This window comes from Spea bombifrons, chromosome 2, assembly GCF_027358695.1.
Source record: "Spea bombifrons isolate aSpeBom1 chromosome 2, aSpeBom1.2.pri, whole genome shotgun sequence".
NCBI classification, from domain to species: domain Eukaryota; kingdom Metazoa; phylum Chordata; class Amphibia; order Anura; family Pelobatidae; genus Spea; species Spea bombifrons.
In genome coordinates this window covers 102471013-102496891 of record NC_071088.1, presented here as the reverse complement: position 1 = coordinate 102496891, position 25879 = coordinate 102471013, and the positions used below count along the sequence as shown (strand labels likewise).

Sequence of the window (25879 nt, the reverse complement as noted above, 5' to 3'; positions counted from 1 at the left end):
TCACAAATTTGTAAATTGTATATCAACTGGAAAAAGACTAGAAATCTGAGAAAATAAATTAACTTATAAATAAATTACATAAGTTTAAATAAATTCTATTACACAACAGATAGGGTACAGCATAACTCTCATCACTATACACTAAGCCAGAGATCGATGGTGGTACAGCATCTCTTTCCCCTAGGGGAAGCAGGAACCTGGGTGAGAAAAGGGGCTCCTCGCACAGTGTTTGAGCTCCACAGTGGTATACTGCAGGCCTGCATTACACGTCCATCGGGCCACAAAGCCATCTGCTTGGCTGGCCCACCGGGCACTCCCCTGATGAGTGGCACCCGGGGTGACCCCCCCCCCCAAGGTACACTACTGGGGGTAATCCTTTACTGATTTCAGTTTGAATATTGAATATCTCCCACATAAAGTCTCTATATCCTAATGCTTGTCATACCTCCTTACCAGGAATGATCAGAATATGGCCTGAAACAGAACTCTCAATTCAGTTTTCACATTTTTTGTTGTAATACTTTTATTGGAAATGAAAATTTAAGGTTTTTTTTTTAAATAAATATCTCTATGCCACTAGCACTATTTTCACAGTCATATACCCACAGGAAAGAGTCTGAAATGATCCATGACTAATGTACGTCTACACAATATTATGTCTGCGTTCAGTATCGAAATTCGCCAAGAAACAGCATGTTATGTATGATTTATATTTCAAATAATCATGGCTGTGGAATTACTCTCCAGTTAGCCCTAAAGTACACTCATAAACCTAAAACGCAATCGCTTTGTACAGTTTATGGCAAGAGTTACAAGCTCTTTGTAGTTAATTAATTTGTATTCTTACTACAGTTATATGCTCTGTTTTATATTCAAGGTATCCCTGTTTTAAATCAACCTTTCCGTAGGATGGTCATAGTTATTTAAGAAAACTATTCTGGTAAGTAAGATACTAAAATGAGAACAATTGGGTTTATGTATAAAAAGCGAATATGGGGAGGTGATTGAAAAATTGGCAGAGTTATAAAAAGTTCCAGGAAGGGCAAGTCAAATGATATATGGAAACTATAGTAATGGCCTATGGCAGGGCTCGACAAATCCCAGGCGCCAGGTCGCCATGGCGACAGAGAATTTTGTCCTGGCGCCTAGGTTTTGTCAGCCTCTTACATCCAGAAAAAATTGTGGATGTAAGAGGCTGAGTCACCACATGGGGGCGCTGTTGCTGTCTGCCCAGAAGTCTGGGCAGACAGCACAGCCACTCCGAGCCCGCCCCCGAGCCTGAGATCACTCCCACGGAGTGATCCTGTAGGCTGAAAACGCGGTTGCTGGAAAAGCAGCACTCGTGTTTTCAGCTGCCACAGGCAGCCTCAGGGAAGGGGTTTGTGTGTTGATTGGGTCCCCACACAAGTCTGGGGACCTCACCCAACACCCCCCAGCTGCCTGATCGCTCCATGGGAGCGACAGCGCAGCGTTAACCCCTTCAATGCCGCGATCGCGGCATTTAGGGGTTAATTCCCGTTTTGGGGGCTTTGCTGCTGGTGGTCTTCCAGGCAGACCAGCAACAGCAAAAAAACGAGCCCCCACAAGCCCTTTGATGATTCCTGTAGGTATAGAAGCCTACAGCAGTCATCATAGACTCCCCCTGCAGTGGCTGGTCCATAGACCAGCAATTGCTTCCCAGCTGCCAGAGGCAGCTTCAGGGACAGGGGAGAGGGTTCTTTGGTCTCCTCATGAGTGTGGAGACCAGCCCCAACACCCCCCTGCCGCCTGATCACTCCATGAGAGCGACAGTGCAGCGTTAACCCCTTCAATGCCACAATTGTGTATGACACATTCGTGGCATTGCAGGGGTTAACATTTGTCCCCACAAGCTTGTGGGGACTAAATATCTGTCAATGCTGTGCTCCAATGGAACATCAGCATCGAAAGAGTTAAAAAAATGAAAAAAATGTATTTAAAAAACAAACAAACAGCACTGACCTGAAAGTCCAGGGTGCTTCCAGGTCAAACGCTGTGAGTTTAGTAAGTGGGCTGATGATGATCAGATCCCTCCTGACCAACTGTTAGTTTAAAAAAATCCTGGCTCCTAACTTTTTTACCTGGCGCCTAGATTCACAACAAATTTGTCAAGCGCTGGCCTATGGCAATGGTTCCCAACTCCATGTTATAATTTCTTGGGATTCCAACTTGAGCACAGGCATCCCAATTAATAATGCACGGAATTCCTGGCTTGTTTTTTGGTCATTGAAGCTTTACAATAATAGTTCTCACATTAATGCATTCATTCTGCTGGACATATAATTGTATGTTTTTTTTTAAATACTATGTTTTTAGTAATTACACAAACAGCTGTCAGTAAATGATGAACAGGCCTGGAACAAGACAAAAACTGAGCAGGCTACTACTTATGCAGGACATACACACATACATGGCCAGTGGGTGAGACATTTACTAAAAATAAATCCCTGGCCACTAGCCAAACCTCTGGACATGAACCCACCACAAATGAAAAGTCATTTGAAATGTTGGAAACTAAGGCAAATCTAATACAATCGCTATTAAACTCTCCCGAGTGATTTTAACGCTCCACCATTTGGCCAGGCTGTAATGACCATGAGCAGTATGATGGATTGAGTGAGTCAAATGATAACATACTGCATCTATTTTAATTAGTTGTACATATGTGCACAAGATGAATGCTTGCATGGCTTATGCACATTATTAAGATGATCTCTGTACGCTTGAGTGTGCACATTTATGCATACTGTATTATTATTATTGACGTGTTTCTATCTCTGTGCATTAGAAAAGCCAAAGAGAGAAACGTAGCTTTGTGAACATAGAAATATTTATATACATGGATTGTAAAAGGGTATGTAGCAATCATTTTCAAATAAAGCTCCCCCAAATTGACTATGCATTTCGCAGGGCCAGTTTACTCCTTCTGTTGGTGTCGTAGCAAGTAATACTTTGAGGATTTTCACCAATTCACTTTTCGCACTTTTTATTTTCAAATACATTTGTAATAACTGATTGTACATTTTACATATCAGTCTTGGTACTGTACATTTACAGTCAAAAGATACCAGCTTTGAGATAAAACAGTATGAAACAATAACAGTATGGGGATTTATGCCCCTATATTTCCAGATATAGATAGAAAGAATGCACAGGAAAGTCTTAAAGGACAACTAGAATTAGACTCTCAATTTGCTCTCAGTCCAATTTGATTGTGTCTGACTGATTACACGCTCCAAGGTTATATTCTAGGGATGATTCATACAATCAAATGACTAATGTCATATTTATGAAGTAATAGCTTCTTCACCATTTGACATTTTGGTACATTTTATTTGCGGCTTACAAAGTAACAATCAAATGAAATCATAATTATCTAAAAAGTTTGAAACTGTTTAAAAACCAGGCCATTATTTAAGTGTGGATCCACATATTCTGCTAATTTGAACAGTTTTATTACTAAATGCTGCATTAGAAATAACATTCTTCGTACTGCTAAATGGGCCCTTGAATGCATATGAAATGCATGTGTAAAGGACACGTTTAGGGTGGGTGTCGAGGAGGAGGTTGATTGCCATGCATGCTAGTGCAGATGTACAGGAACAAAGATTTAAAAACTGGCACTGAGCTTCATTCAGTGCTCAGTTATTTTCCCAGGCAGAGCTATTTAGTTTGCGCTCCCGATATTTGTGATTTCTGGTTTTGACCTTTGGCTTTGTACTTTGCTTATCCTGATTTCTCCGATCCCGTTTTTTTGGCTTGCCTTACGGACTTCGCTGCTCTCTCTCGCCCTGCTCTTCGGACTGTCTCCGATATTGCCTTGTCCACTAAACCTTCCCTCATCTGCGTACTGGGTTCCTCACCTCGCTCCTACCAGCCTGACAAAAGATGAGCTACAGTATAAAGCCGTGCCTGTGCTGAGGAGTTGCAGACTGTGGAGATGATCCTTTCTTTCCTCTTCTTTTTCTATTCTGCATTGTACCGCTTCTGTCTCCACTCCCTTCACTATCTTTTCACTCCTCTTCTCTCCCTGCTCATTTCTCATCACCCTCTCTTCACCTTTCTTTTTTCCTCAATCTACTTTTCTCCTCTCCTTTTTCACTTCAGTTTTCTCTCCCATCCTTTCTCATCCATCCATGTCCTTTTTCTTTTGATAAACTATGAAAGATTGCTTTTTGTAGGTTAGACAGACAGGAACTAACTATGGGTGGATATAATATTTTTGTGGATGAGGAGCAATGGGCAAATAAACTTGCTGTGTGTCCTTATCAAAGCAGTAGATTTATGACTATTGTCGAAAGGTTCATAAAGACCCCATGGGGTGATAGGAAGTCTTGTTTAGCCACAGGGAAGAAACTTTAAACGGCAAAAACATTACACAACACCACCAACCACTCAAATGTCTCCCTGTTAAACCCAAATGGAACCTTCTCCCTTATTAAGCTCGCTTAGTGAGACTAGAATAGTAATTTCCATACAGGAGAAAGGAAACCTCACACACCTGAATATATCAATACAGGTAGATATGGGCATGCACGTTTGTAAATTAGAATATATATATATATATATATATATATATATATATATATATATATATATATATATATTTATATATTATGCACAGCGTCATGATTTATACAACAACTATAAAGCCACATTTAGTTGGCTTTTCATAGTACACAATGAGCAAACTACAACTACAACAAATGCATAATTTTGCTAATGCAATAAAATATTAGTCATACAGTTAGTTATCGATGCGGATGGTAAAAACAGCACATCACACAAGATCATTTATAGTTTACCACAGTCAGACTTTGATTCACAAACTAGGATTAAAAAGGTTACTGGGAACATTCAGCTCTGACTAAGTAGTCAGGAGGTAGAGCACTTTAATCCATGCTCAGCCATTGATAATATAATAAACCAGAAACAGAATGTATGCACCATAGTTCATAGGAATTAAAAACATTAATAAAAATACTAAATACCATTACCAACGAAAAAGTGGGTTCTCTGGCTGTGACATGGTTGAAATGTTCAACATATCCAAGGAGTACTCGAATCAATTAAAAAACAGAGATGTGTTTTATATAACAGTAATGATTCAGGTGCACATGGTCTAACCTTATTGTCTTGGCTTGGTTATTATGTAAATTTTGTTCATCTGCTTATTAACCAATGTCATAAAATGTATATACTAACTCCTAACTTCATGAAGTAAAGAGAATTCATTGTTATGGTAGATGGGTCCAGTTTGACAGGGTGCAGGGTGCAGTGAAGCATGTCTTTAAAAGCAATGAAGCCCCAGTTGCATTGACTTCAGACTTTTGGATCAAGCGGATACTTATGAAAAAGGGAAATCGTGGCCCTCTGGTTTAAAGAGCCCTCTGGATTGGTACACCAGGGTGCTAGAACACATGTGATGGCAGTGTGTAGGCAATGTTCTTTTTTTATTCCACACATCTAAGCTGATAAGTGCACTGTACCAGCACCCGGACCCTGTAATTGCACCTTTTTTTCACCATGTATCGCTCTTCACTTAAATTGCCCTAGACTAGTCATGGGATTCTGACTGATGCAGGATGCAAGAGTTCTGTAAACTGTATTGTTAATAGAACTCCACTAGAGGGCGCAGATTATGCATCAAAGAGTAAGTCACCGAGTCTAACTTTCAAACTAACAAACTATTAAAGGTGCGGTCATGTGCAGGAGTGGTTTATGGTACAGCATATAGCTAAAATTATTTTAAAAATTATTTAGACACGGAGAAACAGTTATTCTCCACTTTAAATACGGTAATGCTTGTAGAGAAGTTACTTTAATTCTACAGTAGGCTTTCCATACCCAAAATCATCTGAGGCAAATAGACAGACATGTAAAAGCATTCACTGTGGATATGATTTAATTAAGTGCATAGATAATATAGACATTCCTAAATTAAATATTAGTACTTTTGCCTGAGCAGTTTTGCAGTGATCATATCAAGTTCTGAAGGTCATACATTCCCTTTTTTTTTGGACCATTCTTGGACTATGCTATAGTGATAAGACCATTTTAAAAATGTTGCATAAAATTGATTTTCAAACTATTTTTGTGTCCCCCCCACTAAATTGTGAGAAAAATGACAAAAGCTTGCTACATAAAAATTAATTTTGGTTTTTAGTAGTGTTATATGTTAACATTTAATAGTATTTTCTATTTCATATGTATAGTAAACATGCTGACCTTCTGCTGCATGTGCTTTACTAAGTTACTCTAGAAACCTGCTGTCCTAACTTATTCTTTAAGGCACAATAGTGTGTATTCACTAAGCTCTGTTCACTTGCTTGCAAGATAAAAATGCATCTTGTAACTTCAAACTCTACAGTTACACCTTGAATGTGTGTGGGGGGTATATAGGGCTTTTTTAAAAATTGTATTTATTTTTCGTTAATTTAATCATGCAGCAGGGATTGAGGAAGGGGGAAGAGACCTCATCCCCATCACACCAATTGGATGGGGTCCATGCCTTCCATAGGATATTTCTATAAATTAAACCACCATCCCCACTCAATTTTACCGTGACCCATCCCACCATGAACACTTTATTTAACCTTTTTAGTAATATTGTGGGGCGTTACGGTTTATCTAAATTATGGGAGTTTCAGGCGAATCTTTATTCAACCCACATGTCCTCACCTGATACTCACAAAACTTGCAGGCACCTACAGACAACCCACATATGTGACTATTTCAGTTGTTTTGTGAGTGTTAGTATAGAAAGGCATGCAACATCAGCCAGGTGTGATCAGTCAAGTTAAACCTTAACTCGGCTCACAATTCAACTTCTTGTAATTTAAAATGAGATGGAATTAACAAGGCTTTTCGTAATACAAAATGAGCATGCAATTCATTCAAAACGAACTCTTGATTCATAAAACAGCTTCATAACAATACATTACTTTTTCTAACCACATGATGTGAAGGGATTGCAACATTGCAATTTTCACAGTCTCATGAAGAGGCCTTGAATAAATGGTTAAATGACCACAAGAAACCAATAAACTAATGTTATTCATTGGATTTGCTTCTCAAAGCATTGCTAAACAAATCAGTCAAAAATATACCAGCCAAACAGTCCACCCACGTTAGCAACCTCTTTTTACCTGATGATAATTACAGACTGCAGAACAAGCACCCTCTAATAAACCGCTTTAAGTTTAGGTAGACGTCGGTAAATACCTCTCTGTTACCATGGAAATAGGCTTACATATTACTGCCAAATGAAATTTGTGATTTCTCTCCTGAAATTACTTCAGATCTGGAGCATATTATTATAAGATGTACACACCGATGATGAACCCATTATGTTGGTCACTTTGAGAAATGGTTGATTAAAAAAAATATATATATAACAGTATGCAGAACACACTGGATTAATGGCGAAAATTGGCAGCTGAAAAATAAGCCAATAAAAAAAGTAAATAAATATTCTATAGATGGTTCACTTTACTCTTGTTTTATTAAAACTGTGCTAAATTGAAGCAAACAGAAGTAGTTGGGGTATATCCAACATAGACACTGCATATGGTGATGTGATGTACAGTCAATACAGAGCTATGTTGGCGGTGTCAGTAGAGTTATCAAAGTTAATTTAGCTCATGTAAGTCATATCCCCTCATATTCTATCATAGTACTTAACTTTCAATATGTTACCTTTACTTGTGGTAAATGGAGACTGGCATTTCCCCTAATGCAAAAGAAACGTAAAATATATATATTTTTATTGCCCTGAATTAAATATTTTTTAAAAAACTCCAACGTTATATATTAACATAGCAACATCTCCTATAAGACAAAATTGGATGTGAGTTACTCATAGCTTATACAAAACAATTATAATGTTTTTAGTTATTAATAGCATCATAATGTGTGTACACAAATATACAAAATTAATACTTAATGGAAGGTAACCGCTACCGCACAGATGAATACTGCAATTTCATCTCTTAGTAAATTAAATGAATAAACATCACTGTGTGATTTTATCTAAACGAAATGAATAGTAAAATCTATTTACGCTGCAGACATATGCCAGACAACATTGTTGTGTCTGCTGTGTTATACTTTGGCTTGTAAAGCCGAGCGTAAAAACAGATGTAAGATAAAACTACATGCGTACATGTACAGGGGATCTGCATTTCATTCCAAACCATGCTTTGGCAAATAAATTATTAAAAAGACATAAACAGTTTTGAAGGTTTCCTTCGGTTTTTCCCTTAACTGCTTCTGAATTTTTGATGAACTGAGTTGGATTACTTAGATTTTCATACATGAGATTTATGTCCAAAAGGTATTGGAAATCACAAAGGAGATACAGATTATTAAAACCGTGTGGCTCTTTTTCCTAGCAAGATATGATTTTTTTTTTTCAGAATCGCTTCCCACCCTTTAGTCATTGCAGATTTTCTCCCGCTGAAGAAGTATTTTGTTTCCATGGGAACGGAATCCCACCCTAGAACTGTGCTCAGTCAGTTTCCTGGCTATCAAATCTCCAAGCTGCAGAGACTTCAACTTTAAAAGAATGACGGTTGAATCCCACAGCAGCTTTTTTTTTTTATGCCATTTTGCTTATATTCTTCTCGGGAAATAAACGGCAAATTATAAGTAATAGCATTTATTTACATAAAGTGAAATATGAAAATATAAGATATGAAAAAATATGCTACAATGTAAAATGTAGGATGTTTTCTTTTTATGAATGTATTTAAAAAAAATAATAATAATCTACATGTATTATAGACCTGCACTGAACACAAAACCATGTTATTTCATGAACATTTTCTGACAGTTGGTAGCACTAATGCAGTTTACCAGCTAAATGCTTTTCTGTGCCGCTACCTCCTACATCATGGAGAAGAGGAGATCTCGCAATTCTTGGCGGGCTGAGCCTATTCCTGAAAGTTTATGGAGAGGTATGAGAGTTGCGTAATGCCTTACTGGAGCAGACTGTGAATTTCTGTGGTTTCTCTGTTGTGGGAACTGGAAGACTAGACATTATCGTAATACAGGAAAAGGCAGCACAGAAAGGCTTTATCTCCTCGGCTAAAGCACAAAACCCATCATGACGTGTGTGTATATATTATATATACACACACACTCACACACAGACACATAAACTCATATACACAGACACACAGGGAGGTTCAGTTAATGGGTTCCATTATATATATCCAAGTATTTTTTTTATTTAAAAAATTTTTTGTTTGTATACACACAGCAACTTAGTTTGAGTAAATATGGTTGTATTGCTCCTGACTGACACCTGTGGTCTACAAATCTATACTGCAAAAGCTTAGCCATAACGGAGATAAACCTTCCAGTGACAACTCTCTAAATTCGCAGTAAGACCCAGTGAGTAATGAAGAGTTTGCTGTTCTACTTCTAGGATTCCTTGGTAAATTTGGCAAAAGTAAGATCCTAAGAAGCTTAGACAAAATTTGCAGGCCTCCGTAGACTTAACATTAAAAATGTACGGCTTTGTTTTTCTGGGAGCCAATGATATTGCCACCCAAAGTTCATAAAGAACAGGAAAGAACAAAGACCATCTCCACAACTGCACTGGGCATTATCAATGGCCAACCCAGTAAGTTTCTCCAGTAGGAAGAGCTTGCTTGACCCTGTAAAATGCATAGTTACACTGACCATACTGAGCAATACACTTCACACTTGCACTTCATAATGCATAATTTACAATTTGCTAACACTAATTTGATAACATACATTTATTAACTGCTTTTAAAGCGGGCCTGTAATCCACACAATTTAAACACAATTTAAATAATAATCGGTTCACTTGCCATAACTGCATAATTTATGCTTTAGTGTTCTGAAGATGGAGTTGGGGAGACTCAGTTCTGGCCTGCACTCCCATCTTCCTGAAAGGTCGAGCTAAGTCTGAGAACTAGGCGTGACAAGCTTTCCCAGGTTTTATCACTATAGCCGTGTTAGAATATTAAATCATAGACTGTTCTTTTACAGTGTAAACCACATGACAAGGATCATAAATTAAATTATATTGTCTTTTATTTATATAGCACCAACCATTTACACGGTGCTTCTTACAATACATATATTCAAAGGGTCTGACAAAACTAGAATTGACAGATTAAGACAAACCGATACATTAGGTAAAGCTTAATTACATAATAAATCATCATACTACCCGTGAAGTTTTCAGATGCTCAAAGAGAGCAGATTTTGTGCTTGCCGGTATTTACTAGCAGATCTAACTAGAAGCACAATCATTCCCTTGGATTCTCCCCACAATACTCATTCAGGGCATACAGCAAATTATATAATACTATATTATATAGAAGCAATACTATTACTAACATTTTTGTGACCATTTACTTATCCATACCTGGATTACACACTTCCTGCATCTTTTTATATAATTGTCACGTGTTCTGATGGCAGTAAATGATGAGTTAATGAAATAATAATAAAAAATAAAAAAAAAGATTCTTGAACTAAGTCGTAGCATTTTTGGTGGATAAAAATGTGTCGAAAAACCTTCTATGTGAAGGGGTTAAACAGTTTGCTTATTTGTTTAACCCATAGATTACTAGCAATGTTTCCCTTGTTTGTTTAACCCATAGGTTACAAGAGAACACAATACCAGATCTATATTTTTTTATGAAACAATAATTGTAGCACTGGCATCTAAAATAAGGTGTTATTGAGGTCTTGAAAGTTTAAATTAATCTACGCTTTGTTTTACGCATTTGTTGACCCTCCAAAAAGAGTCAAATTCCTAAAGACAATCTTTCCAAAGGCCAATACTTAAACATACATAGTCTTTTTTAAGGTGACAATGTTGCTTAATTGTTACAATTGACCTGTAACAGACTCTGGATTTTGGATGAACCCAGGTTATTAATAGTTTTATCCCAATGTCTAGAAACATTGCTTCTTCATTTTTTGCCAGTACAACTTTTTAAAGTATTATCATGGCAACAAAATGTCAGTTATCAAATAAAATGATTTAGCTTCTCCTTTTTATGTAATAAAACTCTGCTTCGAATAAGACCTATTGCATGAATATATTTCGCTATGGCTGTGAAATGAGTTTACTCTGCAGAACCAAGTCTATTCCACTTGCTGTAAATTCTTAAATATACATTTACTGCACTGAAAATTGAAATAGATGGGTCCGATTTATAGAGGAAATTATCTGGAATCCTCTAATATGCCTGTAAAGTAACAGGGCGAGAGGGAAAACCATCAAGGCAGTCAGCTCTAAATAATAGCTTATTAAAACACTTACTTCTCAGCTTGTAACAAATAGAAATGAAAAGCAGTTAAGTTACCTCTTTCAGCTGGTGAAATTCATTTCTCAAAACAACTGTGCTGAGAATAATGTGACTACATATGCAAGGTAGATAATTTCCATTTTCCTAGCTACACATCAATACATATAATACTTCCATACCACTGACATCTAATAACGTGAAAATAAATGTTTTAGTGACTCTCAATTACTATGGTTGATGCTAGATTATAAGCACATTGTACATGCACTCACATTAATAGTACACAAATATGTTTATAAGAGATGCTGTATCTACTAATCAAATTCACAACGGTTGCATCTGTCATCAATGTAGCCACATAGATTATATGTGTTCCTGAAGCACTGTACTAATTAAAAACATAAATAAATGTTTTAATAATTGTATAAGTATTATAATTAGTATCATTTACATAAACAAATTAGGGTTAAAATCAGCCCTGGTCCATAAATTGCATGAGCGAGGCCTCACGTGTAAGTGTGTGTGTTAGCATGAGTATATAGATCTGTGTAAGAGGGAGTGTTAGCATGCCTGTGTGTTGGCATGAGTGTGCATGCGTAAGTGTGTTAGCATGAATTAGTGTGTGTATTAGAGGGAGTGGGTGTTAGCATGAATGTGTATGTGTCAGCATGAGTCCACATGCATGATCAGTTTTTGCATGCATTTTAGCATGAGTGCGTATACAGTTGTGATCAAAAGTTTGCATACCCTTGGAGAATTGTTAAAATACGTACCATTTTTAAAGAAAACATGATTGAGCAGGTAAAACACATTTCATTTATTTCTTATGGGATTCAAATTCAACTGTAAGTTATAACAGAACGACACAATCATAAAGCAAAACATGGCAACAAAGTAAAAAATGAAATGACCCCTGTTCAAAAGTCTGCATACCCATTAGTGCTTAATATTGTGTATTGCCTACTTTAGCATCAATGACAGCGTGCAGTCTTTTGTAATAGTTGTCTATGGGGCCCCAAATTCTTACAGGTGATAAAGCTGCCCATTCATCATGGCAAAAGGCCTCCAGGTCATGCAAAGTCTTTGGTGGTCTTGCATGAACCGCACGTTTGAGATCTCCACAGAGCGGCTCGATGACATTAAGGTCAGGAGACTGTGATGGCCACTCCAGAACCTTCACTTTTTTCTGCTGTAACCACTGGAGGGTCAACTTGGCCTTGTGCTTAGGGTCATTGCCGTGCTGGAGAGTCCAAGAGCGTCCCATGCACAGCTTTCATGCAGGAAGACTACAAATTGCCTGCCAGTATTTTCTGATAACATGCTGCATTCATCTTGCTATCAATTTTCACAAGATTCCCTGTGCCTTTATAGAGGTCACACTCCCCAAAAAACATCAGTGAGCCACCACCATACTTCACAGTGGAGAATATATTCTTTTCGCTATAGGCCTTGTTGACCCCTCTTCAAACAGAGCTTATGGTAGGGACCCTAAAGCTCTATTTTGGTCGTGTCAGTCCAAATTGCAGTGTGACAGAAGCTGTGAGGCATGTCAATGTGTTGGACATATTGTAACCGGGCTTTTTTTGTGGCATTGGTGCAGTAAAGGCTTCTTTCTGGCAACTTGACCATGCAGCTTTTTTTTGCTAAAGTAATGTCATATTGTGCTCATGTATTTCTCCTGAGGATACCTGACCTTAGCATCAGGAGATCCCAAATTTTTCACTTCTTAATCAGTGATTGAACAGAACTGACTGGCATTTTTCAAGGCTCTGAATGGTTCATAACCTTTTCCACCTTTATACAGTTCCATTACCTTGTATTTTGTAAGTTATTTTCTGCTCCTCGTGGCTCAGTATCAAGCCTGCTCAGTGCATCTACGTGAGAGCTAACAAACTCATTGAGTATTTACACACAGACACTAATTGCAATTTAAAAAGCCATAGGTGTCGGAAATGAACCTTTAATTGCCATTTTAACCTGTATGTGTCAGCTTCTGTGTCTGTAACAAGGCCAAACATTTAAAAGGTATGTAAACTTTTGATCAGGGCCATTTGGGTGATATCTGTTATTATGATTTAAAAAGGAGCCAAACTACCATGTGATAATAAACGGCTTCGTATGATCACTAGCCTTAAATAACAGATTGTTTTTTGCATGATCAGTCTTTTTTTCAAAATCAATGCCAACATTTCACAATTTCTGCCAGGATATGCACACTTTTGAGCACAACTGTATGTATACACATGTGTAAGTATGTGTAGCATGAGTGTGTATATGTTTGTTTAAGTACGTGTTAGCGCTAGAGTGTGTGTAAGTTACTTACTGGGGGGGTCAAGGAACCGATGTAGCCACTTGGCTTTACTTGTCCCCCGAGCCAGAAGATGCCAACTGTCCCTTGACTCTTAGGGTTTAAACCTTGAGTCTCAAGAGTTTTTGACACAATTTCATGGTCTCAGGGTGAAGGTGAAAAATCTCAAGGTCACACAGTCTGGAGTTGACTTAGTAATACATTGATGTGACCAAAGACTCATAATTCGTGCTTTTTGTGAATAGTATGCTATGGCTGATGGCTGTTTGAATACACGTTACTCAAGTTAAGTAATGACAAGTCCAGGTTTCCAAGAAAACAGTTATTTGTCACTTGGTTAACACATTTTATGTGTTGCTACTGCATGATGGGCAGGGATAATATTTAAAGAGTCTCAGGGTCAAATAATTAAGAAAGTTCCCAGGTATGTGTGTGAGTTGCCATTGATTTATGTACTGTGACTGACTACATCCCTATGTTTACATTTCCATGGATAAAATACCTTCATCTTCTGCTATAAACTAAGCCTTAGGGTTTTATTCACTAAAGTGTGTATTTGTAGTTTGCACAATAAATGCTATTTCAACTCACAGACTGCACTAGGGACTTGGTAAAGAACAAGCCAGTAAGCTTCTCTTGGACAAAGAACTTGGTAGAGCCTGCTTAGAGCTTCTGGCAGGAGAAGCACACTGGGGTTGGCTTGTCACACTGTATAATGCAATGACTGCAAAATTGCTGCTCAGTTCTAAATTCCCGGTGGACTCCTGTTTTAGTAAGAAATGCCTTCAATGTCATTACAGATAGTTAAAAGCAAAAACCTTACTATATGAATATGCAGTTAGACTGCTACTGATTTTATGGTTATGTTTTTTGTGTCAAAACAAAACCATTCATTTTCTATTGCATATATTCTAGAAACCATATCCAAACAATTCATTATTTTAAAATGTAGAAAATCCCACATTCTTAGAAATATCAAGAATTTAGTCATTGTAGTGGAAGAGATTTTAAATTAGCCCCATTAATGTATTCACGCATACATTTCCACCTATAGTTACAAATCAATGTATTGTACATCGCTCTAGGGCTCCACCGGTTTGCTGAGAAACAGCAATGCAAATAACATTACATGTGCAGTACCAATAAACATAATTAAGATTAATATTTTATTATAGGATATATTAGGACTATAACCAATGTGTTTGACAGTTGTTCATTCATCTAAATGCAAGTCATTGTTGGGAATTTGTTTATTTTTCTTACCGGCAAAAAGAAAGAAAGAGAAACTGTAGGCTAAGCGATCGAAAAATATAATACTGTGTGCAAATGCTATTATTAAGTTCCACAATCCAAATCTCATTCATAATAGGACAGCAAATCAACACTAAATGTTAAAACACCAATATCTTTAATAAACAGCAGAAATATTTCACATAAAGCTTAAAATACAACTATTGCTACAATAATAAGGATGTCAAGACCTTATAATAAATTAACCCAAAGTCAGCCTTACTAGCGGCCAAGATAAGTAAGAGCATATGCTTACAAATAGAAATTCATAGGTCCATGTCTTATTGTTAATAAAGGTGCATGCCCATCACATTGCACATATATTAGGGCCCACTATTTCTTTTAATTTATAATACTTAGTCTCATTAAATACATTTAAAAAGATGCTGACGAGAAACATAATATATGACTGCTTTAGTCTTTGGTCTCATCTTAGATTCATGATAGCCATATGGCTAACCAGTGGTGGGATTCAGCCGGTTCGCACAAACAGTTTCTTAAAAAATTATCAGTTTGCGCGAACCATTTCTTAATTACCCTATTATAGGCCACACTTTCCCCCAGCTGACTCAATTCTATTTCGGATCAACAGGGACGGCTTCTTAAAATGCCACCCCTGTCGATTCGAAATAGAAGCAACTCAGCTGGCGCCGCTCAATAACTTTTGTGAGCGGCACCAGCGCTGCTCAATGACCTTTGTGGCCGGAGCCAGCCCCGTTCAGTGAGGAGGATGGGTGGAGCCACCGGCAGCAGCAGCGGGGTTCTCTGCATGGCACAGATGTTTGACAGCGGGAATCCAAAGGTCATGTAAGTTGAAGTAACTGGGGGCATGCTTGGCAGTGGTATGCTGGGACAAAGATGGCTATGGGAGACTGGGGGCAAAGGCAAACTCTGTCCCCAATTTCCTATAAGCATCTTTGTCACTAAATAGCTTCCCATAGTCCCATGTTTAGTGACAAAGATGTCTATGGGAAACTGGGGGCAAAGGCAAATTCTGTCCCCAGTTTCCCGCAGGCATGTTTGTCACTAAACATGGGACTATGGGAATCTATTTAGTGACAAAGATGCCTATGGGAAACTGGGGACAGAGTTAAATAATGGGTCTGTGTGTGAGAGAGAGAGAGAGAGCCTGCCTGAGTCTGTGTGTGTGTATGTGATAGAGAGAGACTGCCTGAGTCTGTGTGTGTGAGAGACTGCCTGAGTCTGTGTGTGTGTGAGAGAGAGACTGCCTGAGTCTGTGTGTGTGTGAGAGACTGCCTGAGTCTGTGTGTGTGTGAGAGAGAGAGAGACTGTGTGTATGTGTGAGAGAGAGAGAGAGAGAGAGAGATACTGCCTGAGTGTGTGTGAGGTTTTTATTTTTTTAGTACGAAATCTCGGAAGTGGTTACTAAAAAAAATGAATCCCACCACTCTGCCTAACCCATACATGTTTAAATTCCACTTCTCTTTGAGTGATGCTCCATTTATCTACCACCCTCTCCATAAAGTAAAACATTGCTACGTTACAGTTAAGCCTCTTATTCTATCGTTTTAAGACCTTGTTCTAACATTTCTCTTCCTTTGAAATACAATTCCCCTCTGTTAACTTAAATTTTTCTGTTATTTCACTTTCTTTTTCTTCTCCGCTCCAAGGTATACATGTTGAGATGTCTTCGTATTTCATGATCATTTTTATCCTGTAAACCTTCTCTGAACTTTCTCTAGGATATCAATATTGTTCTGGAAATGGGGTCTCTAAAAACGATAGGTGAGGCATACGACCCACCGCTTTACACTACTAATGCTTCTGGCTATTCAATCCCACATCCTACTCACTTTGTTGCATTGCCTACTTACATTTAAGTGCTCAGAAATAATTGCTCCCAAGTATCTTTCTTCTGTTGTGGCTGAGAGCACAGTAACTCCAAGGCTATATTTTGTGTTTGGCTTTGTACGTCCCAAGTGCATTATTTTACATTTATCAACATTAAGTCTTCGTCTTTGTCTAACACTAAAATATAATATAATTTTAGAGAGATATTTAATGGGCATATTAGTATATAAGAGTTCTCAATGTAAATAGTGATTGTGTTTATCCTCTTTGTGTACTTATTTCATGTGTGCATATCACACATGCAGAGAAAAGGGAGAAGAAAAGCAAACACCACTGTTGAATATACATCTATTAATGTATCAAATTAAAAATGTACTTGAGAATCGGTGAGCAAGCGATTCTTAAACGTAACACTGTGACAGTATGTCTAAAGCAATCATCTAGAATGCAATGAGTCAATGAGGACTCTAGGAAGTGAATGGAAATCACACGCTTATGTCTTCAAAGAATGCAAACAGATGACAAAAAGATCCTGTGTGAGCAATTCATCTACCACCGGCATCCTCTTCCAGATTCAGATGCCTGCTTTACATTAAACAGCACTATCCATTAGAAGTTTATTTTCCACATTTGTCCACTGTATTTAATTTGGGTATTTTAATAAAATGTATAAACTATGACATTATAGGTTATTTTCACTCTTCATACCTCATATACAGGCAAGTTACAGTTTCGTGATGCCCCAAAAATGTGACCGTTACATCTTTTCACTTCTTTATTTATAAAGGGGAACAGCCAAAAATTGCATTATTAGTATCAGATTAAAAAATAGTTTTCAAGAAAAAAATGTAAAAAAATGTTTTTAGGCAGTTTTCATGTGCTGTTATTTTAGCCCAATCTACTAGACAACGCCTAAACAATAGAATGGCTCAGTCTTAATCTCCCAACCAGCCATTCTAACTAATAAAAGCCTATATAGAAACAGACTTCATTAGCATTGCCATAAATAATTAGTTCGGTGTAGTGATTAAAAAAACTATACCAAAATATAACACCGCTGACAACAATAGCAGCCTCCAGTTCTGCACACAAAGAAAACGTTTTTTTAGAACAAATGGAGATAAAAAATAAAAAAACAGGTTTTTCGTCAATGTTAACTTAGAAACAGCATTTGACGCCCAATGAGAATATGTTTCTTTAGGAGTCTCCCATTGATTAAAATAACGACCTGGGCAAACCATAACTGTGTTAACATGTAGGTATACTGTAGGAAGGAAAATTCTAAAAACCATAAGCTTACCCCTTGTTCAGATTCCAATAGGTTTGCTTTTACTCTAACTGCCGGCATCCCGTCCAGCATTAACATTCTGTTTCCAAAGACTTCTTTCTAAGAGAAACAAAAATTGGAATAAAATGTTAGTATTTCAAAGTTCCACAAATAAAGCAAATCGATGATGATTTTAAGAAGTCAATAAAATGACCAATGCCTCTTAATTATTAAAACAGTAAACACGTTTTTTTTCTCTCCCAAGAATAGCATCAGATAGCATACACCATGAGGCATATTCACAATGATTATGGAGGATTTCTTAAAGTATTCAAGTAACAGATAAAACTAGTTACCTCTACCTCTGAAATAAAAATCCTTATGATTATATTGTATTGGTTTCTTACTTTAATTAATGAAACAGTTAACCATTTTAGCATTTCAGAGGCTTAAAAAAATACACAAAAAAATAGTTCTGATCCACACTCTCATTCTGCCACTGCGCTATTAGCTTACAATCATGAATTTTTCATGTGGGGTTCTATACTCACAAGTAGGGCTGCAACTAACGATTATTTTAATAATCGATTAGTTGGCCGATTATTTTTTCGATTAATCGATTAATCGGATAAAAAAAATGAATGTAAATTTTTCATTTATTTAAAATAATTTACTAAACAAATGATGTTAAATACAAACAGCAGAATAAAAAAACTTTGATAATACATTTCTTGTCTTTATTTCCCAACCAGCCCCCCAATATATGCACATTTGAGCCCAAGCTTGCTACGCTGCCTCCCAGACATGCCATGCTGCCCCCCCACATATGCCACGCTGCCTACCACAGCACTCCACGCTGCCTCCCACATATACCACACCACGCTGCCTCCCACATCTGCCACTCCACGCTGCCTCCCACATATGTCACGCCACGCTGCCTCCCACATATGTCACGCCACGCTGCCTCCCACATCTGCCACGCTGCCTCCCACATCTGCCACGCTGCCTCCCACATCTGCCACGCCACTCTACCCCCCACATGCCACTGTGCCTGATACGCCTTATACCCCCTGAAACACCACTCCATCCTCCCCAGGCATGCCACCCTGCCCTCCCCACATATGCCACGCCATGCTGCCTCCCACATATGCCACGCTGCCTCCCACATCTGCCACTCCACGCTGCCTCCCACATCCGCCACTCCACGCTGCCTCCCACATCCGCCACTCCACGCTGCCTCCCACATCTGCCACTGTGCCTGATACGCCTTATATCCCCTGATACCCCACTCCATCCTCCCCAGACATGCCACCCTGCCTCCCAGACATGCCACTTCTCTACCCCCAGATATGCCTTATACACCCTGATACACCACTCCGTCCTCCCCAGACATGCCACACTGCCCTCCCCACATATGCCTTATATACTGTATATGCCTTATACCCCCAGATATGTCACTTCACTGCCCCCAGGATTTAGATTCCCCTAAATTAACCCTAAACTCCCCATTAACCATAACTGCCCCTAAATTAACCCTTAACACCCCCTTAACCACAGCATCCCCTAAATTAACCCTAAAGACCCCATCAACCACAGCATCCCCTAAATTAACCCTAAACACACCATTAACCACAACTGCCTCAAATTAACCCCAAACACCCCATTAACCACAGCTGCTCCTAAATTAACCCTAAACACCCTATTAACATAACTGCCCCTAAATTAACCCTAAACACCCAATTAACCATAACTGCCCCTAAATTAACCCTAAACACCCCACTAACCATAACTGCCCCTAAATTAACCCCCACCTCCCCTAACTTTCAGTAGCCCAAATATATATATATATATATATATACATACACACACACACACACATTATATATATATATATATATATATATATATATATATATATATATATATACTTACAGTTAGATGAGTGTCACAGCCATGTGGTTCTGGCCTGGAGAAGGAAGGGGCGGGGCCAGTTGTCACAGTGATTACAGGGAGGGGGAGTAAGTAGGAGCTGCTGCTGTGAGACGGTGAGTCAGACTAAACGGATTATATAATGAGGGGGATTTTTCAGAGCGTTTGCTCTGAAAAAACCCTCATTTTATAATCGATAATAATCGATTCAACTAATCGATAATGAAATTCGTTGCCAACGAATTTCATTATCGATTATTATCGATTTTATCGATTAGTTGTTGCAGCCCTACTCACAAGTAACAGTGATTAATGATAACACCCTTAATGATTTAAGTTTGAACCTTGAAATTTTGTTAAGGTCAACATCGGCAAATAGCTTAAATGCTTTTGGTGGATGAGTCCTACTGCAATCATTATACTTGATTGTTTTTAGTAGTGGACAGTAAGCCTTGAATAATACAAAATATCTGGGAACTTTGCCTAGTAAGTTAAATGGCAAGACAGATTAGTGTGCAGATCCATAGATTTGGTTTCTGGCCCAGCCAGCTAAGGCTTTTTATACATAACAATTTAGGCAGATTTTGCTATTTGTGTGGAGAAGGATCATTGACATACAGTCATGTGAAAAAGAAAGTGCACCCTCTTTGAATTCTATGGTTTTACATACCATGACATAATAACAATCATCTGTTCCTTAGCAATTCTGAAAGTTAGGTAAATACAACCTCAGATGAACACCACATGACATATTACACCATGTCATGATTAATTCAACAAAAATAAAGCCAAAATTGAGAAGCCATGCATGAAAAAGTACACCTCATGGTTCAATAGCTTGTAGAATCACCTTTATAAGCAATAACTTGAAATAATGATTTTCTAAATGACTATCTGTCTCTCACATAGTAGTGGAAGAATTTTGACCCACTCTTCTTTACAATGTTGTATCAGTTCGTTGAGGTTTTGTATACATTTGCTTCTCTAAGTACATTGCTGATGTTTTTCCTCCTTGGCATTGTGTTGGCACACACACCTGAATGCTCCTGACCAGCAAACTGCTGAAACCTTGCTTTTATAGAGGTGGTCGATACTTGCTGATGATCAATTAAAAGGCATTTGATAAGCAGGGTGCACTTTTTTACACTACTGTATAGGCATTGTGTACAAGTGACATTGGTGTGGTTGGGCTGCATTCGTTGCATTGCATTTTTTTTTATCTTAAAACATCTAAGAGAACATCCGATTACATGAACAAGTAGTCCAGAAAATGACTAAGATTAGAGAGAAACAAATGTATATACATTGATAGCCATAAGGCCTTGCCCGTCTGTCCTAAAATAGAGATCTGATGTACGTTTGCCTCTGTGTCACATAGAACCTATATATTGTACCACGGATGCAGTAAACATGCATGATCTATATGTGCAGGTGACATTGTGAGTCTAATACATATTAACGAACAGGTGCTCACTGCAAGGGAAGCAGGTAATTAAACAAACATGATTAGTATCATTCAGATTATCCCCTTACTAATAGTATTAAATGTAACGTAATATGTATTTATTACATTTGATTTTTTTGACTGTTAGGAAAGGAATACCATACATGAATTAAAATATATTAATATGTTGGTTGTCATAATAATAATAATTGGAACATCCATATCAGATATTAAAGAATATTTAAGTAGTGGATTATGGAAGTTCAGTATTTGTAGCAATACCAAAAAAATACTAAACGTAATGAAAACGATAGACTGTTGTTCACACTATTTAAGTTTTATATTTTATCAAGCAGTTCTTAATACTCCTTACATTAAAACCTTTTCACCACCCTTCTAGCAATGTTATCTGTTTTCCTCAATACTAGTAGCTGCATTAAATTATCCATCTAGGAAAAGTTAAGGGCATATCATTTAAAAAACGGTAGTAGTTTCCCATTTGAACTGACCAAAAACATATTATCTTTGACGAATGCCATTTTTTATTTGTGATTTAACAAGTGCAATGAAGTTTTACTGCAAGATCAGGAACATGCCATAATAAAATATCCTTACGCTTGGCCAGTTTCCAGACAAAGAAGGATGAGCAGACATCCCCGTGTATCCCTCAGAAAGGCTAGACTGCATAGAACAGTGATCACACTGCTTTTGGGTGAAATAATGGAGAGAAGGAGAAATAGAAAGAGCAATCACGGTATTAATGAACTGCCTGTGATTTGAGGTTAATGTGCCTTTTACAGTTTTAAGCTATTTACCACCAATTCGTGTTTAACTATACATTTACCTAAATAACAGAACTAACACTGATCTAAGATTCAAATAAGAAAGCAGCTAGGATATGAATCGGTTTATCAGACGTATTTAAGGCAGTTAGAATCATTATAATCTATGTGTATGAAACATGTTACTCAACACAGATCTGGTTGCGTAGCTCTGTTAAAACTGTATACATTTTCCTTGAAGGGCATGTTACAAAGTTTGTTTATTAATGCAGCAAAACACCAGAAATCAATAGTTTCACTAAAATCTCTTTACAAATATAAAGGAAAATCAGAAAAACGGTCTCAGGTGACCCTAGTAACCGTCAATACATCTTGGAATAATATTATTATTAATAATTATAATAATATTATTATTTGCTTTATATAGCTCCATCATATTCCATAGCACCGTATAATGGGTTCTTCTACAAATGGCTGTTCACAGCATATACATTTTATGTTACTCAGAAAATTGTTGCCACTCATATGAAAATGGCCAGTGGCAACTTTGTTACTTTTGCAACAAGGTACAAACAGTATGATGGCTTCAATCAGTCTTAACTGACATACAATTAATCATCCTGGTTATTACTCTAGCTTGCGGTACCTTGGGGTGTACAGCCATTTTAAACAAGAGTAAAAAAAAAAAAAAAAAAAAAAGCTAAATATTAATAAAATAAAAAATACACTGGGGGAGTGCCAGTTAATGCTCTACATACATAGTGTGCATATACACCATGTGTGAGGTGGAATTAACGCCACACACATGTACCCTAAACCGAAAGTCCCACACAGGTACGTATGCAATCTGTACGTATCTGTTGCAATGTCCATTTTACTAATGGGGTTTGATACAAGCTGAACATTGAGGTACTTGTAATTCTATAAAAGTTACTTATAAATTAGATGCACTGTTGATTAAGGTGTAATTGTGAATTTTGCCTCTTTTAAACTGATGGCAGTTTCACATATGGTAACAAATGTAACTCCGGAGACGTTGCAGACCCATCCAAGGTGAGCTGTGATTTTGGTGACCCATTTCATTAAATGGGCTCAAAAAATAAGCCGTGAATCAACAATTTTTGTGGTGGACATTTCATATTAGATAACTTTTACAAACCTTGTCCTGGTATGGATGCAAGAAACAGAAGACTGCTAAGCAGACCAACTACACCACAGATATGTTTTTTTCAGGGATCACTGAAAGTGATTGTATAATGCATGACACAATAGTTGGCCTCCTAAGCATCTCCTACTTAGAAGGCCCCGTAGGGGCTAATAGTATATGTCATTATTATTTTACAAAATAGACAATGGTGGTTTTGGGATGCCTTCAAGATGAGACTAGCAGCTAATGCTTTAGTCTACACATAACATCTTTTTTTTTTTTTTTGTGGTATGACAAAGGCCCACATTATATGGATTTAAACAAACGCTGCATATTTAAATTAAGCTTATAAATGCTTATTGTTCACAAGTGTGCGCATAGGTTCTTTTTATGTTGTATCCATTCAAATAGACCATGAACTAGATGGACAGGATAGATGGACCTGTGTGTTTTATGCGGTCAAAATTCTATGTTTCTATGCAATAATTAAGCGCATCAGAAAAGAAATGACCCTCAAAGCTCCATGAGAAAAGCAAGGGCAAAACCAGTAGACTCCACGTCAATCCACATTTGCAGGAATTCAATACATTCTCACAAACACTGTTATCTACTTGAAACCAGACATCTATCTTTCCATGTGTAACGTGCAGTAACTACCAACTGTTTCTCAGGAAGGACACAATTACATTAACACTGTTTATTTTAATATGTGGACATCCACTCCTTAGGTTATTCATTCTCAGTTAACCACTGGAGTGCCAAGGTGCACAGAACAATTTATCACTTTTTCAAACCCCTACATTTTACAGTAAATAAACTAAACTAAGCAGCATTCCGCATATATGTATTGGAAAATCAACTAAATGTATAGAGGGTGGCACAGACATTCCCATTAGTACCCTGCCCACTCATCTACCTCAAAAAATAGAAATGTCAACAACATTTGGCCATGGGTAATGTTGACCTAACTGAACTTGCCAATTCAGTATAAAATCTAGAACAGCTAACATGCAGCGTAAATAAGTATAATAACGATCTGTTTTACGAGTGACCATTTAGAGAGTGGCAATTCTTTCATTTAAATTAGGTAAATGTATGGCTCTGAGGAAAATAAGATATAAACGCCAATGAAGGCTAAATTAATTTTTTCTACATAGGATTGCTGGTCTAGAAAACAAATAATTTATAACTAAAAGTCTACTCCTAAAATGTGTTGTTACTGAATTGCTCATGAGCCAACATTCCCAGGAATTCAGCCAGAGGAAGTCAGCAGCTGCTCAGTAATTGCACACACTAATTGACAGTCCCCAGAAGTAAGACTGGTGTCCCACTGGCCAGCTGTCCTGTGAGGCCACTGCACATGCCCTATGCCCATGTCACAGAGATATCACAACACCAAACACCACCTATGAGTCACATAGCACATGATGTTTGCAGGTATGCCTGGCAGAAATTCCATAGAAATAACTCCCCTCTTCTGGAATAGTGGCTTTGTGTAGATCATGGCTAGCCCAAAAAACCCTTAAATTAGCTGGGAGTAGGAGAGGACATGGGCATGACCAAATACTGCTCCTCTGCTCGGAGAAGACAGGAAAGTGACCTATAGATCACAGGAAGCAGCGCTTCACCTTAAGACTCTGGGTCAAATGCAGACTGTTTCCAGGTACGTGTGTATACATTAATAATAATTAGATTTATAAAGCACCAATTTACACAACTCATATACACACACAGTACTGTGCAAAGTTTTAGGCAGTGTGAAAAAATACTATAAAGTAAAAATGCTTTAAAAAATACCCACGTTAATAGTTTATTTTATCATTTCATCTTGGAGAACTAACCACAGTTCTTCTGTGGATTTAGGCCACCTGAGTTGCTCGTCTCTCCATGTAATCCCAGACAGACGCAATGATGTTGAGATGGGAGCTCTGTGGGGACAATACCATCACTTCCAAGACTCCTTGGTCACGATAAAGACAGTTCTTAATGACTTTGGCTGTATGTCTGGGGTCATTGCCATGCTGGAAAATGAACTTGAGGGTCAATTAGATGACTCCCTGATGGTATTACAAGATGGATGAGTATCTGCCTGTACTTCTAAGCATTGAGGAGACCATTAATTCTTACTAAATCACCAACTCCATATTCAGTCTCCAACTTGCAAGGAACCTCCACCATGCTTCACTGTTACCTGTAAACACATACTGCCATTTTTTGCACCCCAGTTCCTGTGTTTTTGTCAATAGTTGAGTCACCTGGTCTTGTTTCCCCCAACAGAGGTATGGGGTTTTGGCCACAAGTCTTCCATGAAGACCAATTCTGACCAGATTACATGGAAGACTTCTAGATGGGTATACCAAGGTTCCACTATTTTTGCTAACGCTGAGCTGACAGTGCTGCTGGACATCTTCCGATTGCAAGGGGAAGTAAGCATAATGTGTCTTTCATCTGCTACGCTAAGTTTCTTTGGCCGACCACTGCTTCTATGGTCCTCAATATTGACCTTATCTATGTGTTTCTTCAAAATGGCTTGGACAAAACATCTGAAAACCCGTCTACCTTGAAATTTTATCCTGGGAGAGACC

At 37.8% G+C, this 25879-nt stretch overlaps 1 protein-coding gene across 1 annotated transcript in view; it reads right to left on the bottom strand.

The window, feature by feature from the left end:
- Positions 1–25879, bottom strand: part of KLF12 (KLF transcription factor 12) — a 91640-nt gene that overhangs the window by 26840 nt on the left and 38921 nt on the right. The window contains exon 2 of the mRNA XM_053455408.1: positions 18026–18112. Coding sequence (XP_053311383.1) covers positions 18026–18091 — 66 coding nt within the window. The 5' untranslated portion in view covers positions 18092–18112. The remainder of the gene's footprint in view (positions 1–18025; positions 18113–25879) is intronic.